Below are 20,320 nucleotides of genomic sequence, written 5' to 3'. Positions count from 1 at the left end.
AATGGGACATTTTTGAAATCCAGGATTTGGTTCAGTATTTGGCCAGAATTCGCCATTTTCAGCAGGATTCGGCCGAATCCTTGTGCCTGGCCGAACGCGAAAAATCAACAAATTAGTAAAAAAATGTTTTTTCTCGCTTTTTTTCCTCCCCTCGCTGATTTGCATATGCAAATTAGGGTTCGGATTCGGTTCGGCATTCGGCCTAATCTTTCACAAAGGATTCGGGGGTTCGAAAAGTGGATTCGGTGCATCCTTATCATTGTATATATTGAAGAAGAGGTGTTTAAGGGGGATATGATAACCATGTATGAACATATAAGGGGATTGTACAATGACCTCTCTAATGTTTTATTTACCAGTAGTGCCTTTCAACTGACACATGGGCACCCATTCTGAATCAGTCATACTGGCTGATACAATAGATAGCTTTAAGAAAGGGTTGGGTGGCCTTTTAGCAAATGAGGAAATACAGGGTTATGAAAGACTGCGCATAGTACAAGTGGATATCGGGACGGATTGCATCTTGGAATCAGGAAGGATTTTTTTCCCCCTCTGATGCAAATTGGAGAGGCTTCTAATGGGATTTTTGCCTTCGTCTGGAACAACTAACCGTTATATACAGACTTAAATGATTGAACTTACTATGTTACATAAAAGCTAAACTCTAATAATGTTTGTTATAAATGTATTCTGTTTTTAACTTTTCTGCAGAAATGGAAATGTCTAACATTCCTCAAAATCCCTGCCCTGCCACTTGCTCAGAAGTATTTCCAAATTTCTCTTTAATGTTTGGCTAAAACTTGTCAATGTTCAGTCTTCTGAATCCATGAAGGGTCATTCTGGAGGCACTAGCTTTTTCATCTTCAGCCAGATGTGTAGCACACACACCTATTTTCCATCCAGGCTCATGTATAACTATGCTTCTGAACCAATTTAGCATCACTCCACTCCTGTGGATCACAGGCATCTCTTAGTGGCATTTAAGATGGTTTGGAAGATACATTGGATGACATTTAAATTTCATTTAAAACAGCATATTTTTAGCAGTCAGATTTTAGGCATCTGGTTTAGATTTTACTACATGCCAACAACCTATTTTAACAGTTGTCTAATGAGTTTTCAGATTAGTTTGAAAGACCAGAACAACATCAATGTAGGTCTGTGGGTTGGATGAATACAAGCACTTCCTGTTTTTTTGAATGCATTCATTATTTGTGGCTATACACATGATATGCAAGGAATAGGTTTCACTACTAGAATAAATAGGAATGGGGTGAATATCCACATTTGTAAATATGTGAAGTATTTCTGGCATGTTTAATGCCATTCAGGCACCAGTTTCAGTGTGGAAGAATATTACAGAAAAGTATTCTAGGGATAATTCCAATTTAATGCATTTCCTTTTACTTTTAGGTCCAAAATGTGAATAAGGATATGAGGCAATTCACATACAGTATCTGCAATTGTATTTATATATTTCTCAGTAGTTACGACAAGGTACAGTTTTATTTTATTAAAATGATGTTAATCCATGATCATACGCATAATTTAATCTTGTCTAGTGTAATTATTCAAAATAAAAAAAAGTATGCAGTAGGGTGTCTTTGATGGTTCACAGTTAGTTATAGAAGTTCATTTTGATTTGGACTATGTGGGTAGATTTTAAAGATTGTCTTTGGTATTTGATCTCGGATACTTCTTACAAGACTGCCACAAAAGACCAAACCTCCAACCAAAATCTGTCACAGTGAGACACAAGTTGATCCTCAAAACATAAGGAAACATTGATGAATTCATACACTGTACACAAACCTTGTTGTTTTGCCACTACAACAACTATATTGTCTTTTATTGGGCTGCTTGCTTTGCCTTTAAATCAGTGTTAATGAGATCTGTGAAAGCCTGAACACAATGGACCATTTTTTTTACAAATACTAAATAGGACTAGCTGCTAGACTAGACTAGACTAGACTAGTTTCTCTAAAATTCTTTTTACAAGTAATGTATATACTTGATCTGGTAGAGATAGCCAATGGCAATTTTGAGATCTGCATAATACAGTGAACAAAAAAAGCTAACAAACTTGCAGTTTTGCCCATATAGCCAAATCTAGACAGCAACATGTTCACTTTGCCTATTTAATAAAGAATGGGCAATGATAGGCAACCTTTGGAGATCCAGCTGGCAGTGAAGTATAATTCTCCAGACCACCCCAAACAGTCAAACAGTAAGACATTATGCAGCTGTTACTCATGCACATACCAAGTCAGTCTTAGGGGATTCCTGGAAGTCCACAGTGAAGCTGGCTGCCGCCCTGCTCATGCCATTACTTTCAGCGATCTGCTTTGGCACCTGTGCATGCTGTCTGTATGTTGCACTTTTCGGTGTCCAGCAAAATAAATTAACTGACTCACGGACACATCGCTCAATATCAATTTCTAGTATGTGAAAAAAAGAGACCAAATATAATTAAAAAATAAGTCATTAAATAATTCATCAGCATAAAAAACACAGGTTGCTTTGCCTTAATATAGTCTGTCATAGACTCTAAACATGACCTTTATAATTTACTGTAAGGGGCTTTTCTTCTAAAGAAACATAACACCATTTTATTCTTCAGTGAACTGGAAAATCATCTGCAATAAACCCCTTATATATGTTGACACGTATGAGATAAAAGCTAATACAGTACATACAAACATATACATGTTTGGTTGCTAAGTAATGATAAATAGGATGTCAATGGGAAAAATATGCAAAAAGAAATGTGCCTTTTACAGAGGTGTGTAAACATGGAAAATCATTTCCTGCCTTTTAGAATTATAAAATATAAGTGGCCTCAGTGGCAACAAAACAAAATGCATGCTAAAAAAATCTTTCTGAATAAATACAGTAGCCCTTCCATCAGAAATCTAGCTCTCTTGGATGGACCTCAATAATATTGTATGTCAGGTCTCAGAAACACCTCATTTTTGGTTTAAGAAGAGTCTCGGTCCAGCACCCTAACAATTATTCTATATATACGGTATATAAAATGTTAATATAAAAACATATAAACATAACAATTACATAAAACATAACATAAAATTATATATAAAACGGAGAAAGTGAATGGATGTGCAATAAAACCACCAGAGTAAAGTCTCTGCACATTTCTTATATGCTTTATACAGTACTTGTATCTATTAATTTCCCATCCTCTTGAATAACCAAATACTATTCGAATTTTTGTTAAAATTAAGGCTGGAATCTACAGCTACATTGAACCTTCCTGTCTTTTCTTCCCCTTCAAAATGTTCAAAAAGTGGCACTTAAAGTTTCTTAATTTGGCTCCATGGGCCACGTCCTTAAGAGAATATCAGAAGGACCAAGTATATACTAAGTAGGCAGGTTTCTGTATAGTAGAAACAAAAAATTCACTTGCACTCGAAGGCTGATCAACGTAGGGATATACCCTTACACTTTATTAGCAGAAAGGTGCAAAGTTTCGTGGATGTCCCCTCCTTCACTGTGCACCAGGCGCTCAGGATCGAAGGCCAGGGTGAGCGAGCGGTTCTTTACTTCTGTATAGGACACTGGCCCTGCTTTATCTTTTACCCTAATGATTATCGCAATTCTGTAGAAGGCAGGGAGCCGGATTTACATTGCGGGCGCCCCTAGGCCCACTGCCGTTCGTCGCCCCTGTCCCCTCCCCTTTATTCGTGCAAATTTTCATGGAAATTGTATCTCCAGCACATCCCCAGTGTTTTTGAACCAATGTGGGTGTGGTTGGGCAGCATGCCACCCCCCTAAAATCCTGCCGCCCTAGGCCTGGGCCTAGGTGGCCTTTCCACAAATCCGGGCCTGGTAGAAGGACACCCTAAAATTCCAATATACTGGCAAAAGAGTTAAAATTACCAAATACATAAATAAAATGGAAACTGCCACTATTGCACTATTTTTTTTCCTGGTTTGTTTTGGCCCCCACGAACTGGCTAAACTGGGACGGTTTGATCACTTTGCCCCAGGCCAGCAACTATGAGAGCCTGTAAATTCATTGCGGCATAGCATAGCACTTGAAGACACGTCATAAAAACAAAACTTATCCACAGTGCAATATACAAGTTTTAAAACTTTCTGTATTCTGATTAAACAGACAGTTTACCACAATGGAGCATGTATTTATTCAGGTTGGACAGATTTTGCATGCACAACCCATGTTAGATTTATTTTTTCAGCTGCAGTGTTTTGTCCCGGTATCACCTTTTGCCTTCAATAAATCAGGTATTGTCCCTGATCAGACCACTAAAGAGCTGACAGCATGAATAAATGACCTGTCTGAAAGCATTTCCCAGGCTGCACTCCCAATAATAATGTTGTGATTTGCGTCATTTGTTCACAAAGGCTGCATGAAACAGATCACCGTGGTAACCACTTGGATCTCTGGGAGAAAGGAGGAGGTCTGGCAGCATTTTCAGTTTCCTTGCCAGCTCAGGGGCAAGTTTTTGCCTATAGGTCACATCCTACTTTATCTCCACAAAAAGCAATATCACACTTTGTATGTGTTCATTTCCTATGCCAGACACTGTTTAGTTTTGCTGCACTGCCTGATATTGATATCATGGACAGCAGATAAAGAGTGTTATCAAAGGTACTAACCCTAAATGGAAATTATCATTATCATGATGGCCGGAAACACAAGTTCAGCAGTTGTAAGCAGTATATTTTCTAGCAAGACTAACGTTCTCTGCAAAGTTCTAAATTGGGCCACTTTTATTTAGAAAGTGTTTATTGAAATAATGTATTTGTGACACAAAACTAAAATAAATGAACCCAGCAAAACTGAACAAGCCGACAGTCTAAGTGGCATTTAATATTCATTGTAGATAAATATATGGTTAAGGATTTAAAGGAGAATTAAACCCTAAAAATGAATATGGATACAAATTCCATATTTTTTATACTGGACTTATGGCACCAGCCTAAAGTTTCAGCTTCTCAGCAGCAGCAATAAGCCAGGAATTCAAACTTGTCACAGGGGGTCACCATCTTGCAAAGTGTCTGCAACACTCACATGCTCAGTGGGTTGTCCTGTAATATCAGCTGATGCTACAAGGTTGATTATTAAATTCTGATGCTAGTTCTGGTTTCTGCGCTGACATGTAGTAATTATCTGTATTAATTACTAATCAGCCTTATATTGTGCCATTTATTTTCAATGGGGCAGATTTACTAAAGGGCGAAGTGGCCCTTGCCTGTGAATATTCCCCAGAAATCTCATCTGCAGGGACATCACCAATTTACTAACAGGCGTAGAAGACAATTTGCTACCGAAAGAGACCGTCGCTAGTTTTGCGCTCTATCACCAGCTGAATTTTTGCTCAGGTGAACGGTCGTTACTCCGCAAATTCACTAAAGATTGTTTCCTTTGCCAAAATAGACCAGGCAAACTGACAAGATGAAGCTTCATCCTCCTCAATCCTATGTCAGTGACATCATATCCTGTATGCCGAAAATTCATAAAAGTTGTAAAAAAAAACCGCTAGTGGTTTTTTTCATTTTTTAAAGCGGGATTGCCTTCAAAAGTCCTAACTATAAAAAATGTTTGTGTTCTCAACCAATTTGAGGGGCATGCCACATTTGTTTTAGGATGGTCTCATGTCTAGGGCTTTAGAGGATCTCTTTATTCTTTATTTTGCTTCCTTGGACATGCGTAATGATAAGTAGCCACTTCAAGCATTTTAACAAAGATCTCTATTAAAGACGACTATACACCCCATATGTACCCGCCCTATTCAAAATGACCTGAGCGTAAGAGTACTAATGAAGTTTAGCTAGGCAGAATTGAGCTCTAGTGAAAGATCGCTTATGAAGTTCTTCCACTGACGAATTAACGCTAGCATTTTAGTGAATTAGCTTAGTGGTAATGAATTTACACCTGTAGAGCGAAATGTAGCGTCACCCTTTAGTGAATTTGCCCCTTTGTGTACTGTATATTTTGAGTTGGTCCCTCAGCTCAGTAAGTGGCAGCACAGATATGTGCAGTGAATCAGCAGAAAAGAAGATGGGGAGCTATTGGTGGCATCTTTGGAGACACAGGCTGGTACAGAAGCACAAAACATAATATACAACATTTCTAGCCTACATCTTTAGTTAAGCTTTAGTTCTCCTTTAATGGATCATTTACTATGCAAGTGCAATGCACAGAAATGGATGCAAATCACCATGCTTTTTACCCTCAATATGTTTTTCACCAGAATCGCAGTGTTATCTGTGTTTTGCAGTTTGCTGGTGTCAATATGTGTGCAAATTGCAGCATTTTCAGTGAAATCAAGTACATTTTTAGGTGTAGGTGCATCACACAATGGGAACCATTCAGCTATCAGTTGTTAATTCTTATCTTCCCGATGAGCCCTTTACTTTGCATCTTATGCAGAAAAGCAGGGGCACTCGTTTTAAAGGGTTATACGCATTTTTGCAGGTACGAAATAGAAGGCTACTGGCATTAACCTTCATACAGTAGTTCCATATGTTTATATTTATTCTTCTCCATTTTAGGGCAAATGATAATAGATCGAGGTTGGGTTTATTTGCTTTCCTGTAATTCACCTAGGAGTAGCAAGTATTTGAGGGATCATTTTAACTTGGTGGACAACTACTACCACTACTATGTTTTGACTCAAATTTGATTTTTCTTTGTACAGATAAATAGGGTGCGGTTCTTGCAGTTCAAAGTTAATCAAAAAACATTGTAATGTTAGAAAACAGTAGGCAAAATGTCCATGCACTGCAACTGCATTTAGGCAAATGATCACCGCATTACATTTTATATTTATACAGGTATGGGATCTGTTATCTTAAAACCAAAAAGCTCAGAATTATGGAAAGGTTGTTTCCCATAGACTCAGTTTTATCCAAATTTTTAAAAATTATTTCCTTTTTCTTTGTAATAATAAAACAGTAACTCGTACTTGATCCAATCGAAGATATAATTAATCCTCTTTTACACCAGCCTATTGGGTTTATTTAATGTTTGCATGATTTCCTAGTAGACCTAAGGCGATCCAAATCACGGAAAGATCCCTTATCCGGAAAACCCCAGGTCCCTATTCTGGATAATTTTGTAATTTTGTAATTTTGTTTTTGCCTTTGTTATTTATGGTAAAATCAGAAAATGAACCAATTTAATTAAGTAATTTTTTCTTGTAAATAAAGATCAATTTTTTCTTATAAGGAACCTGGTGCTAGGCGTGTAACTGCTACAAGACATGCATATCTTCCTAGCTGTTTGTATGAAATGCCAGGAATATCAATTTGACAACAATTTGGTGAGCTCTGGAAAAAACCCTGAGATTACGGCTCCACTGAAATGAAATGTGTAACAGGCAAGGCAGGAATTCCATTTTGACAGGAATGAGAGAACGGACAATTTTAATGTAGAATGGGCAGAGAAATATATATACACCATATAAATTACACTATAAAAACATGAGGCTTGTCTCTTTCTAAGTGATGAATTTCCTCTCTCTTTTTTTCTGGAAAATATCAAAACAATAGGTGTTTATAGTAAGAAATTTCATCTGGCATACCAGCCCAACAGAGAACCTGCCATTTTAGGGTGTGAATTACACACTTAAATACTAGATTTTTAAATGGGAAAACTAGTTGACTACATGGACAGGCTCTACACCAAAAAAATGTTCTGCTTGTTTAGTATCAGGAGGTAAAATTTATTATACAATGGGGGAATGTAATATATTTCGCTAACACAAAAAGCCTGCGCAAGGATGTTTGTGAAACGGTAGCAACCACGCTGGCGTCCTTTTTGACTGATTAAAGACCTAAACGACTTCATCGCAAACTTTGCGACCAAATAGTTTTTGTGAAGGTTCGCAGTGGATGTAATAACATTTTGCAATCGCAAAGCCTTTTTTGCAGCAAAATATTTAACGAAACTCCAGAGCAGGTGTTACCGCTAAACCATTGCTTAGCGAAAATGCGCAATGTAACATTCGCCAGTGCACAGTGCTAAAAATTCACAAAGATGCCATTTTAAAGAACAACTGCAAATTTTAATTACATTCCCCCCAATCACTTTAAAGTTGATGCAATGCCCTGGAGTGACTTCACAACGTGACCAAACAAAACTCTGCGCAAACTCTGAGGCTGAGTATATTTGTTTAACGTTGACAAATCAATCATGGGGGAACACAAATTACAAAGTTACATACTGTATAACAGTGTACTTTATGAAGGTGTAAGACTTCTACACAATACTTAAAATGAGTACCACCAACACTAGGCAGAGCTCTCAAATAAATTGTGAATAATTAGTTACAAATTGGTCCTATTTTCTGCAATTGTGGGTGAGTTTTTGAATAGCTTTACCTTTACAGCTGTATTAAAATGATCACTTTGTGCAAACTTTAAACATAACAAAATAGATGCTGTTTTTCTAATAAACATTGGTCCGTGGGCGGCTTAAAAACCTGCAATTTCCATGTCACTTATATATAATACAAGATATACACCACAGTTCCCATTTAAACAAGGCCAAATCTCTTATTTATAATAAACATAGACAGACCAGTGCTTGGTTGTAACTAATAAAAGAGACATTCTAACCATATAGAATTAACACCCCATGCTTTAGAAATAGCAAATATTCCTTTTGTGACCAAGCAAACTACCCACAATGATCACCTTTATCTACTATTATTCTATGCTTTTTAATTGGTAGGTGGTGGTTGTGCTGAGTAAATTACTTTTTTTACCACATTGTCCTATTTGGGACAATTCCCATTCATTAAGCATGGTGTAAGTCCTATTTTCTCCATAGACGTGCCTCTTTTATTCATCTCCATGTCACACTTGTCTACATTTTACATTCAACGATTCACAGTGAAGATTCAAGAAAATGAGTGTCCACTTTGGAGAGAAATCATAGTAACAGGAATAACGCTGCAGAGGTTGATTTAGAAATGTGAAAAGGAAATATAATTATGCACTGACGATCATAAAACCTAATCGAAACTTGAGTGCCAGAATGTCACTAGCCTGCTCTTTAGATCGTGGAGAGGAGCAGCAAACAGTTTGCCGGCGAATGAGCTAAAGAGCATCAATCTGCAGAGTTCTGTGGGAATAGAGGAAATTAGCATAGAGTGAGTACTGCCTGTTCTTTTGAAAGCAAAATAATGATGGTAATTTGTGATTCCACAGGTCAGTGCTGAAGGGCTTGTTTATTAGAGAACCCAGAGCCATAACAAAGTAGGGGTTAAAAAAAGCCCCCCTTTTTTTGATTTAAAATGGCAAATGAAAATGGACCTCACAAAATCTTATCAGAGGGGATGGATTTTCTTAAGTGATTATTTTGTATGCGGCAAATATCCCCCAATTAAGTGATGTAACTAGACAATACAGTACTAAATGAAAATGACAGTCTAATAACATAGGCTGAAACTTAAATGGGCATTATACATCTAAAAACTGCTTTCAACATGAGCAAAATAAACAGGACTTGTGTTGAAAATCTATTCTGCCTATTCTTTTAATTACAAATATTTTTTTCCAAATCCTTCTAATATTTTTACTACCTTCCCCATCCACTGTAATCAAGGTAATTTGTTTAAATTGAAATAATGAGCTCATAGTTTTCTCCCTTTCTCCCACTGTCAGGATTTGGAGTTAGGAGTTTTTTAACGGGACTTATTCATGGACTAATAAACTAAATAACTACCTTGATAAAGGGCCCAGTATGGCCTGAAAAGTTGTCTTTATATCACCATAAGCCAATAAAGCACTTTCTGAATCTACAGTCATATGAAAAAGTTTGGGAACCCCTTTCAGCCTGCACAATAATTTACTCCAATTTCAACAAAAAGATAACAGTGGTATGTCTTTAATTTCCTAGGAACATCTGAGTACTGGGGTGTTTTCTGAACAAAGATTTTTAGTGAAGCAGTATTCAGTTGTATGAAATTAAATCAAATGTGAAAAACTGGCTGTGCAAAAATTTGGGTACCCTTGTAATTTTGGTAATTTGAATGCATGTAACTGATTACTGGAAACACCAAATTGGTTGGATTAGCGCATTAATCCTTAAACTTCATTGGCAGGTGTGTCTAATCATTAGAAAAGGTATTTAAGTTGGCCAGTTGCAAGTTGTGCTTCTGTTTGATTCTCCACTGAAGAGTGACAGCATGGGATCCTCAAAGCAAAAGATCTGAAAACAGAGCTTGTTCAGTATCATGGTTTAGGGGAAGGCTACAAAAAGCTATCTCAGAGGTTTAAACTGTCAGTTTCAACTGTAAGGAATGTAATCAGGAAATGGAAGGCCACAGGCACAGTTGCTGTAAAACCCATGTCTGGCAGGCCAAGAAAAATAAAGGAGCGTCATATGCGGAGGATTGTTAGAATGGTTACAGACAACCCAAAGATCACCTCCAAAGACCTGCAAGAACATCTTGCTGCTGATGGTGTGTCTATACATCGTTCTACCATTCAGCACAATTTGCACAAAGAATATCTGTATGGCAGGGTGATGAGAAAGAAGCCGTTTGTATGCAAAAGCTCATTTAGTAATTTTGGAACAAAGTGCTTTGGACTGATGAGACAAAAATTTAGTTATTTGGTCATAACAAAAAGCGTTTTGCATGGCGGAAGAAGAACACGGCATTCCAAGAAAAACACCTGCTACCTACTGTCAAATTTGGTGGAGGTTCCATCATGCTGTGGGGCTAGTTCAGGGATTGGGCCCTTGTTAAAGTCGAGGGTCAGAGGAATTCAACCCAATATCAACAAATTCTTCAGGAAAATGTTCAAGCATCAGTGACAAAGTAGAAGTTACGCAGGGTTGGATATTCCAACAAGACTAGCTGGCATATTTACTAACATTGGAGATAAATATTTAGAGAGATTTCTGGTGATATTGCCCATAGCAACCAATCAAATCTTTGCTTTTGTTTTCTAACTTTTAGGTTGCTGTTTAAATCTAATTGCTGATTGGTTGCCATGGGCAACAACTCCAGAAATCTCTCCAGAAATTTATCTCCAATGTTAGTAAACATTCCCTAATGTCCCTAAACACACTTCAAAATCTACAACGGCATTTATGCAGAGGGAGAAGTACAATATTCTGGAATGGCCGTCACAGTCCCCCCGACTTGAATATCATCGAAAATATATGGGATGATTTGAAGCAGGCTGTCCATGCTCGGCAGCCACCAAATTTAACTGAACTGGAGAGATTTTGTATGGACGAATGGTCAAAAATACCACCATCCAGAATCCAAACAAAGGCTATAGGAGGCATCTAGAGGCTGTTACATTTGCAAAAGGAGGCTCGAGTAAGTAATGATGTAATATCTCTTTTGGGGTGCCCAAATGTATGCACCTGTCTAATTTTGTTATGATGCATATTGCATATGTTATATTAATCCAATAAACTTTGTCACTGCTGAAATAATACTGTTTCCATAAGACATGTTATATATTAAAAGGAAGTTGCTAATTTGAAAGCTCAGCCAATGATAAACAAAACTCCAAATAATTTAGAGTGTTTCCCAAACTTTTTCATATGACTGTATAATCCCTTATCCAGTGTACTACTGATTCCATACAATGGGGAAAATTCACTAAAGGGTGAATTGTTGCCAGTGAACGCTTCGCCACAAGAAAATTAGTTGCCACTACGCTAATTCACTAAAATGCGAAGTTGCGTCCAGGGTGCCAAACGCTGGCGACTTTTTGCTAGCGTTACTTCGGCAGTGAAAAGTCAAAGCAAAATGATGCTAGCAATTGCTTCTGCCTAGCGAAACTTCGTTAGTCCTCTTATGCTGAGGTCAATTTGAATAATGCAGGTACATTAAAGTCGCATGGACATCTTTTTTAGAGATGTTGCTCGAAGTGGCCACTTTTTATTACAAATGTCCAAGGAACCTGAATAAAGACAAAAGAGATCATCTAATGCCATAAACATGAGCCCATCTTAAAACAAATGTTCCATGCCCCTCAAATGTCTGGGGGAAAAAAAAAAGTTTAATAGGACTTTTGCAGGCAATCCCGCTTTAAAAAAAGGACAAGTCACCAGCGTTTTTAAAACTTTAATTCATTTCCAGCAGACAGGATATGATGTCATATGATGACATAAGATTGAGGAAGATGTAGCTTCATTTTAGCAGTTCGTCTGGTCAAAGTAAACCCTGGCGAAAGAGGTAACGTTCAGTAAAATTTGTACTTTACTGAATTTGCGATGTCCCTGCAGATCGGATTTTTGGCGAATTGATGCTAGCATTGGCCACTTCGTCCTTTAGTGAACCTGTCTCTATGTATCCTGTAGTGAACCTGTCTCTATGTATCCTGTATACAGTATATGTGACTTTAGGCAGTTCAGCATCTGATACTCTCACCTGATGACATGAGCACTCCAATACTTCAATGCAAATTGAGGCAAATATAAAAATACTGTGCAGACATCATTTTGACATCAAGCACCAGAAACGAGGTAATTCCACGCTGAAAATTTTCTGCTGAACTGTGTCTGATTTGCATGGCAACTTGCATTTTGATGTTTTGCATATAATTGAAGATAAGGTCTCTTTACTCCATGCAGAACCACATCCCTGGAACCACATATGCTGATCAAAAATCCCAGCACTACACTGTTATTGCAAAGTGGTCTGTAGTTGGGACCACATTAGCAGAGCTATCTGCCTGTGCTTTATAACCCAGAGGATGAGCTTTAGCCTATAAGATATTCCATAATAATACAAATTATAGGAAACATCCAATAGCTCAAAAGACTGCAGCTACCGTATCGTGGTGCTCTATCCAGAAACCTTGCTGTTTAACTTGGTTCCAGTATTTCATGTAGTATAAGAAGTGTGTTGAGTTCCAAATAAATCACTTATGTTTTAGCACAATTGCCACAGTGTGTGCCATCTGACTTCTTATACTACATAGAAATCATAGGACCAAAACCTGGTTTCCTTTTCGGACATTTGATTGCTGAAAATGAAAAATAAAGGGAGTCACAAGGGAATAAATGAGGTTATTAAAGAAAAAAAAAGCTACATCCTACAGGCAAGGAGTAATTGTATATAAGGTCCCTACTCCAAACAGACACGGTCACCTCTATAGAGCTATACAGATTCAGCAACTTAAAAGAGAAGAGCCAATGTTTCTTTGAACGTTCATCTATGTTTTTTTTGAGATATTAGAAGCCAGGTGGGTCATTTTCAGATCACAGATAAAAATAAATAAATGTACAAAAAAACAATAAAGCTAACCATTAAAAAACGTGTTAACTCTAAGGTGGTGATTTTTAAAAAAAAAAAAAAAAAGATATTGTTAAAAATTAGAAGTATTAAACCAGCCAAAAATTATTTTTAATAAAAAGTTAACAACATTGAACTTTAAAGGAAAGGCTGGCAAAAATGTATGCAAAAAAGGTCCAAAAATTATTGTTCTTTCTGCAGCTGAGTATAATCAGAATCCTGTGAATCTTACATATCCTAATATCACACAGTCTTTGTATTTCCTATTCTTGTCTTAAAGTTAATTTATTTATAGATGATTCCCAGATCTGTATAGTTTAGAATCTGCTTGTTCTTTTTTGGCCCTACGTGCAGACTGACTCACTGCTGTGCTGCGCTGTGATGACTTCACGATACAAAGATTAATAATTACAAAGCGGTCTAATTTATGGGAAATATCTGCAAACAAGTGATGCTGAAGACAAGAGTTTTCAGATGCATTAAATTAAAGGAACAGTTCAGGGTAAGAATAAAAACTGGTTAAAGAGATATGCTGTGTTAAATATAAAATGCGTGATGTCTGCGCTCACTCCAGCCTTTATAGACTACATTTTTGGCTAAATAACTATATTAGAAACCTTTTTTTTAAACATTATTTTTAAACTGAACAATTCCTTTAAAGTATTAATATCCTCCAACTATAGGTGACCCATCAAAAAGTTCCAGCTGTACACTTTCCCTTGACTTTCCCTCATAATGACCAGACTCCCACAAGCACAATACAAGGCTAGAAGGCTGAAAGGCTCTTGCAGTAAGGTGCACAGGATTCAGAATTCAGCCAGAATTCTTCCTTTTTTAGCAGGATTCAGTCAAATTCATGTGCCTGCCTGAATCGAATCTGAATCCTTAAAATAAAGTAACTTTGTGGCACACAAAAAGGTAGTTACATTTTTTTAAACTGAATGCTACTTCCTGCATATGCAAATTAGAGTTTCAATTCGGTTTGGGATTTGCCTGAATGTTTCATAAATGATTCACCTGAACCCCAAACTAGTGGATTTGGTACATCCAACTTTAATGCCACTCCCCCGAGCATTCCAGATAATAGATCCCATATCTGTATCAAAGTAAGTAGATTAATGTGTATAAGTAATGCACATGTTGCTACAATTAATGAGCTGCACAGGTTGACCTTTTGTCCATTATAGAAGAAAAACATTTATGTTAAAAGCATATAGTGAAACAATTTGATATTTTTTTTTCTTTCAAATACTGGGTAGCAGTAGCTCACAACACACTTTTTGAAGGCAGTGCTGCTACACTGTTCTACAGAAAAAAAGCTACAAGTGACTAGTTTTTTGATTTGCTTTAAATCTCTTATATAACACAACCTCAGAATGTCCTATGTTACATGTTAGAACGGACTAGCAGCATGTCTACTGGAATGAAATAACAAGTCAAAGACAAGTTTTGTCTGACACTTTTGTTGTTTGCACGCAATACAGACATAAATGATATCAGTTTTGCTTGGATTATCAGATCTGATTTCCTGTATGTGCTGAGCAGGGACATTATCATTTCATAGCGATAAAAATGTGTCCTGGGGTTGAATAACTCAGAATGTTCTGGCCATAGAATTTAATTCATAACAACCCCCAAGGCACTCCACCGTTAAATGAATTTCTAAAAGCATTAAGATAAAATAAAATCCACATAATGTGGAGACTTATAGAACTGATATTAACCCCATGAAGGCTCTGCAACTTTGTTTAATGAGTTTTTGTTAGTGTAACGGGAACCTCTGGGCTTGTGTGTGTAAATCCTGAGATTGTGCAGATCTATGTTTCCAGGTTTTAATAGTTACTCTCCTGAGCCATAAGCTTAGTGATTCAAATCAATAATAATGGAAGTCTTTTGTGGAGGTGTCTGCAATGGAATTTGTATGTTGCCTATTAAATGAAATTTACATGAAGTGATCGTAGTAACATGATGTGCTTTGTACCTCACTTTTTCAGTTATCCCGTGTACTAACTCTTTGGCATAGAACATGTTGATTGACCGTAAGAGGTCAAATTAAAAAAAGAAACAGCTTTCATTTTAGGACTTCTCTCGAAATCCATTATTTATAATGGTGAATTTTTTCACGTAACAATCTCAGGCCAAGGGCTATTTGCTTGCCAATACCTGACATTTTGAAAGCAGCTACTCAGCAGCAAGCATACGCATTATGTATATTTGTCGCATGTGTGACAGCCATGAGTATAGCCTGTATGCACTCTCAGACAGGATTTCCAAGTAATGGCTATTATTATAAAGCTGCAAAGTAGTAATCATACTACTCTGCACATCAACAGTGTCTGCCAATCTTCTTGTAACCTATTTATGCAAAAGCAAATTCAAAATGGTTCAAAGATGGAAGGAAAATAAGTAATTTCACCTTTGTTCACATAAAGTACAAGGTAAGGTTTTAAAGCAAAATAATTAAAATAATATTATTAAAATAATAATAAAAAATAACAAAAAAGTAAACATTTACTTAAAATGGACTCTATATAAAGTGCCCTTCCTGTCATTTGGAGCTTCCTGAATAAATGGTTTCTGGATAAGAGATCACACAGTACTTTATTTAATTACAGTCAGTATGGATAAAAAGCTAAATGATGGCTTACCTGGCAAATCAGAAAACAGAAGAATGCATTCATTAAATCCATTTGCAAGAAGCCTGACTCTTAGCTGTTGCAAAATGGCCACTCCAATGCAAAACGGGAAGGAAGCGTTTCCCAGCAGCAACGTGTCCCATAGATGGAATATCTTGTGTAAAGGAAAAACATCTGCAAGGCAAATAAAAATGTTTTTCACGAAGATAGGTAGTATTGGGTATAATCATGAAAGGTGGCTCAAGTGTAAGATAAAAAAGTAATATGCTTTGGCCTTGATTTCTCTTTAAATATTGCATAATTCATTATATGCTCCTGTGCCTCTCAAATGTATATATATTTATACATAAATAATCCAAGCAACAACACTCACAGGTTTAAAAGCAAAATTATGAACTTCATTCAACATTTTGGCTCAAACTCGTGCTGTTTTCGGGAACCATCTTCCCACCCCACACAGAGTAATTTGGCAACCGCAGGGGCACCATGCAATATGCACCACACAGTCTGTTGTGCATGTATTCAATCGTGAATTTTTTACCAGTTCGAGGATATGTAAAAAAAAGTCCAGAGGAATTACATAGTTACATAGTAACATAGTAAGTTTGGTTGAAAAAAATAAAATAAAACATGTCCATCAAGTTCAACATTTTAAGTCTCTATATAACTTGCCTAACTGCTAATTCATCCAGGAAGGCAAAAAAAACTATTTGAAGCCTCTCCAATTTGCCTCAGAGGGGGAAGAAAATTTCTTCCTGACTCCAAGATGGCAATAGGACCAGTCCCTGGATCAACTTGTACTATGAGCTATCTTCCATAACCCTGTATTCCCTCACTTGCTAAAAAGCCATCCAAACCCTTCTTGAAGTTATCTAATGTTTCAGCCAGTATGACTGATTCAGGGAGAGAATTCAACATCTTCACAGCTCTCGTTGTAAAAAGGCCCACAGTCGTTTGTGGGGTACTGTATCAAACGCTTTGGCAAAATCCAAATAGGGTGCAACAAAGCCCCCCCCCCCCCACACTGTCCAGCATCCTATTCATCTTACCTCATCATAAAAAGCAATCAAATTTGTCTGACATGACCTATAAAGCCATGCTGATCAGTGTTCAAAATGCCATTCACTAGGACAACATTTTGAATATGATCCATTAACAAGCCTTGAAATAATTTGTCCACCACGGATGTCAAATTTACTGGCCTATAATTGACAAGCAGTAATGACTTTTTAAATCTCAGAAAATCAGAAATAGAGGCTGGTTTTAAACTGAACTAAGCTCTCTTCTCCTGATTCAGCCACTGACTAGATTAAGCTGAACCAATAGTGCAGCTATGTGGCAGGTCTGGGAATTCTGACTCCTCTATTGTATACACTGAAAAAAATAACTGATTTAGCACATTTGCCTTTTCTTTATCTGTTAAAACCACACAGTTACCATTTTTTTTTTACAATTAATGTACTTGGGATTAGACTTAGCCTCTGCTGCAATGCACTCCTCATTTCCAAACTTTGCCTTCTGGATTGCTGTTTTACAACATTTATTATAGTGTTTATATTTGTTAAATGCAGCTTCTGTCCCCACAGAGTAGTTTTCAAATGTCTTTCTCTTCATTCCTATTAACTTCTTTACTTCTATATTAAGCCACATAGAGTGGTTCTTGGTGCTTCAACATTTACTTCTTAAGGGAATAAATTGAGAACAGAAACAATTTAATATAATGTTAAGTGACAACCATTGCTGTTAAACTTAACAGACCAGTAACATCAATAAGGAAGGCAGGGAGGAGAAAACGAGCACCGCATGATGGATTGCCTGATTGCTTTCTGAAAAGGAGCACACGCGGAGTTTCTGTAAGTTATTTCTTAATGAAGACTTTGCGATTTTAAAGTTTAATTTATCTTGGTGGGTTTTTTTTTCAATGTATACGAACAAATTTAATTTTAAAAAATTTTTTTGCCGTTACTGGTCCTTTAAGACGCTAAACTTTGCTGTTAAGCAGCCCTTAAGATGCTAAACTTTGCTTTTCTGAAATTCAGGGTTTTGTTGCCCCAGTGTATATGTTTTTTGCACCAGACATTAAGGGGCAGATTTACTAAGGTTCGAGTGAATTTTCGAAGTACAAAAAGTACGAATTTTGAAGTAATTTTTTTGGATACTTCGACTTCGAATTTACTTTGATTCGAAGTAAAAATCGTTGGAATATTCGACCATACTGCAAGTTGGAGTGATATTTTCCCCCCCCAGCAGCCAAACAAAAGAACAATGGGAAGGTAACCAGATAACCGCTCCCTAACTCAAGATAACAGCTGCCTGGTAGATCTAAGAACAACACTCAATAGTAAAAACCCATGTCTCACTGAGACAGATTCAGTTACATTGAGAAGGAAAAACAGAAGCATGCCAGAAAGCATTTCTCTCCTAAAGTGCAGGCACAAGTCACATGACCAGGGGCAGCTGGGAAATTGACAAAATATCTAGCCCCATGTCAGATTTCAAAATTGAATATAAAAAAAATCTGTTTCCTCTTTTGAAAAATGGATTTCAGTGCAGAATTCTGCTGGAGTAGCACTATTGACTGATGTGTTTTGAAAAAAACATGTTTTCCGATGACAGGATCCCTTCAAAAACGCCTTTTTAGTTTTAAACACCTTTTGGCTTTTAATGCGGCTAAACACTTAATTTACATACAACACTTGGAGCACCTGCAACACTCGCTTAGCAGCTCCCACACTCATACCTCCCAACATTTTGGAAGTAAAAAGATGGACAAAAATTTTTTTTTGCACGTAGAACAGTGAATTTTTTTGACCATGGCCCTTTCTGTGGCCACACCCCCTAATTACCATGTTCATTTTACAAAATTTGGCTTGTTATGAAAGTTTGAAAATATTTCTCCTTATCTAAACTGTTTTTTTGTGTCTCAAAATTGTTTCAAAGTAACTTATTTGCACCTATTAGCTGTTCTTTGCTCTCTGCTAAAAGCCAATTAAGTGAGAAACTTTGTTTCTTTTTCTGGCTGTTCAGTGCAGAGAAAATAGGGACTTTCCAGTACAAAAGAGTGACTGCAGGTTGAGCTGTCAAAAGAGGGACTGTCCCACATGACTTGGGGCAGCTGAGAAATTGACAAAATGTCTAGCCCCATGTCAGATTTCAAAACTGAATATAAAAAAAATATGTTTGCTCTTTTGAGAAATTGATTTCAGTGCAAAATTCTGCTGGAGCAGCACTATTAACTGATTCATTTTGAAAAAATGTTTTTTTCCCATGACAGTATCCCTTTAAAGAACAAACCTAGCATCCAGGCATAGCCTTTTGTTTCCTGTGTGCACCAGATATACAAATGCACATAGACATATATGCACTAGACAACTACTGGCACACAAGTACAACACATATGCATTTCAGCAGCTGGAGGACAGCAGGGGCTATGGTTTCTGTAACACCACTTTCTTGTTGATTCTCTTATTTCTCCGCACAATGCTCTCCCCTCAATCTTACGTTTTCCACTTTTGCTTTTCTTCAATATCTCCTCTACTTTTCTCCCACCCATTCCATTCTCTCCATTCCTTTCCTTTTCTCTTCTCTCCCTTTCTAAACCCCCCCTTCAGCTTTTTGAGCTCTATGTTCTTGTCTGCTTTTCTTAGGCTTTCCCTTTCACAGTTTTATACTGCACTTCTATTTGTAGTCAGCATAATATACATTTCAGACCAGTTCATAAATATGCATTATCTAAAACGTAATTGAAAATGGTGGGAATCAAACTGGATGATTGTTTAGGGAACAAAATGATCAGACAATACACCCTCTGCACCCACCCATGTAAATATAATCAGGACATTACAGCATTTTGTGCTTAAAGCTACTGAAAAAACCCCTCCCCTTAAAACAAAACAGACACTGGTCTGGCCAGTCCTACACTAATTTTCACAAAGAATTCTATTGATTTATCATGATATATATGTATCACAGACACTAAATTTTACCGGCAATTTGCATTCCAAGGTTACAACTTTCAAATGGATGCCCTTTATATTGGACACCACAGGGATCACTATCATTCCTACAAAATGTCCTATGATAAAGTCCTAATATATTGATATGGAGAGCAGAGATTTCTGAATGCATTTTCAGTACAAGCCCTATTTACTGAAGCTCTATTGAACAGTTGTTTTCTGCCCCTATACCTTCATTAAATTGTCCTACAACTAAAAAATTGATATCTTATTCAAGAGCCCAGTTTGCCAGTGTGTTATGGCTTAAGTATATTATATATTACACTATAAAACATTTATTCAAAATAAAACCTGTTATAAAAAGACTGCATGCATTAACTGGATATGTTCACAGAATAGGCTACTGTGTAATTGCTTCCTGGGGAAGTGTCTATCTCAGATCAATACCGATTGTGCTGGGTTTCTGTAAAGGTGA

The 20,320-nt window shown here is 36.9% G+C and overlaps 1 protein-coding gene across 1 annotated transcript in view; it reads right to left on the bottom strand.

Annotated features, from left to right (window-relative positions):
• Positions 1 to 20,320, bottom strand: part of tbck.L (TBC1 domain containing kinase L homeolog) — a 156,674-nt gene that overhangs the window by 42,840 nt on the left and 93,514 nt on the right. Inside the window, 2 exon segments of the mRNA NM_001093662.1 lie at positions 2,263 to 2,438; positions 15,902 to 16,063. Coding sequence (NP_001087131.1) covers positions 2,263 to 2,438; positions 15,902 to 16,063 — 338 coding nt within the window.

The sequence above is a fragment of the Xenopus laevis genome, chromosome 1L, assembly GCF_017654675.1.
Source record: "Xenopus laevis strain J_2021 chromosome 1L, Xenopus_laevis_v10.1, whole genome shotgun sequence".
NCBI lineage: Eukaryota > Metazoa > Chordata > Amphibia > Anura > Pipidae > Xenopus > Xenopus laevis.
This window is presented reverse-complemented; position numbering and strand designations above follow the sequence as displayed.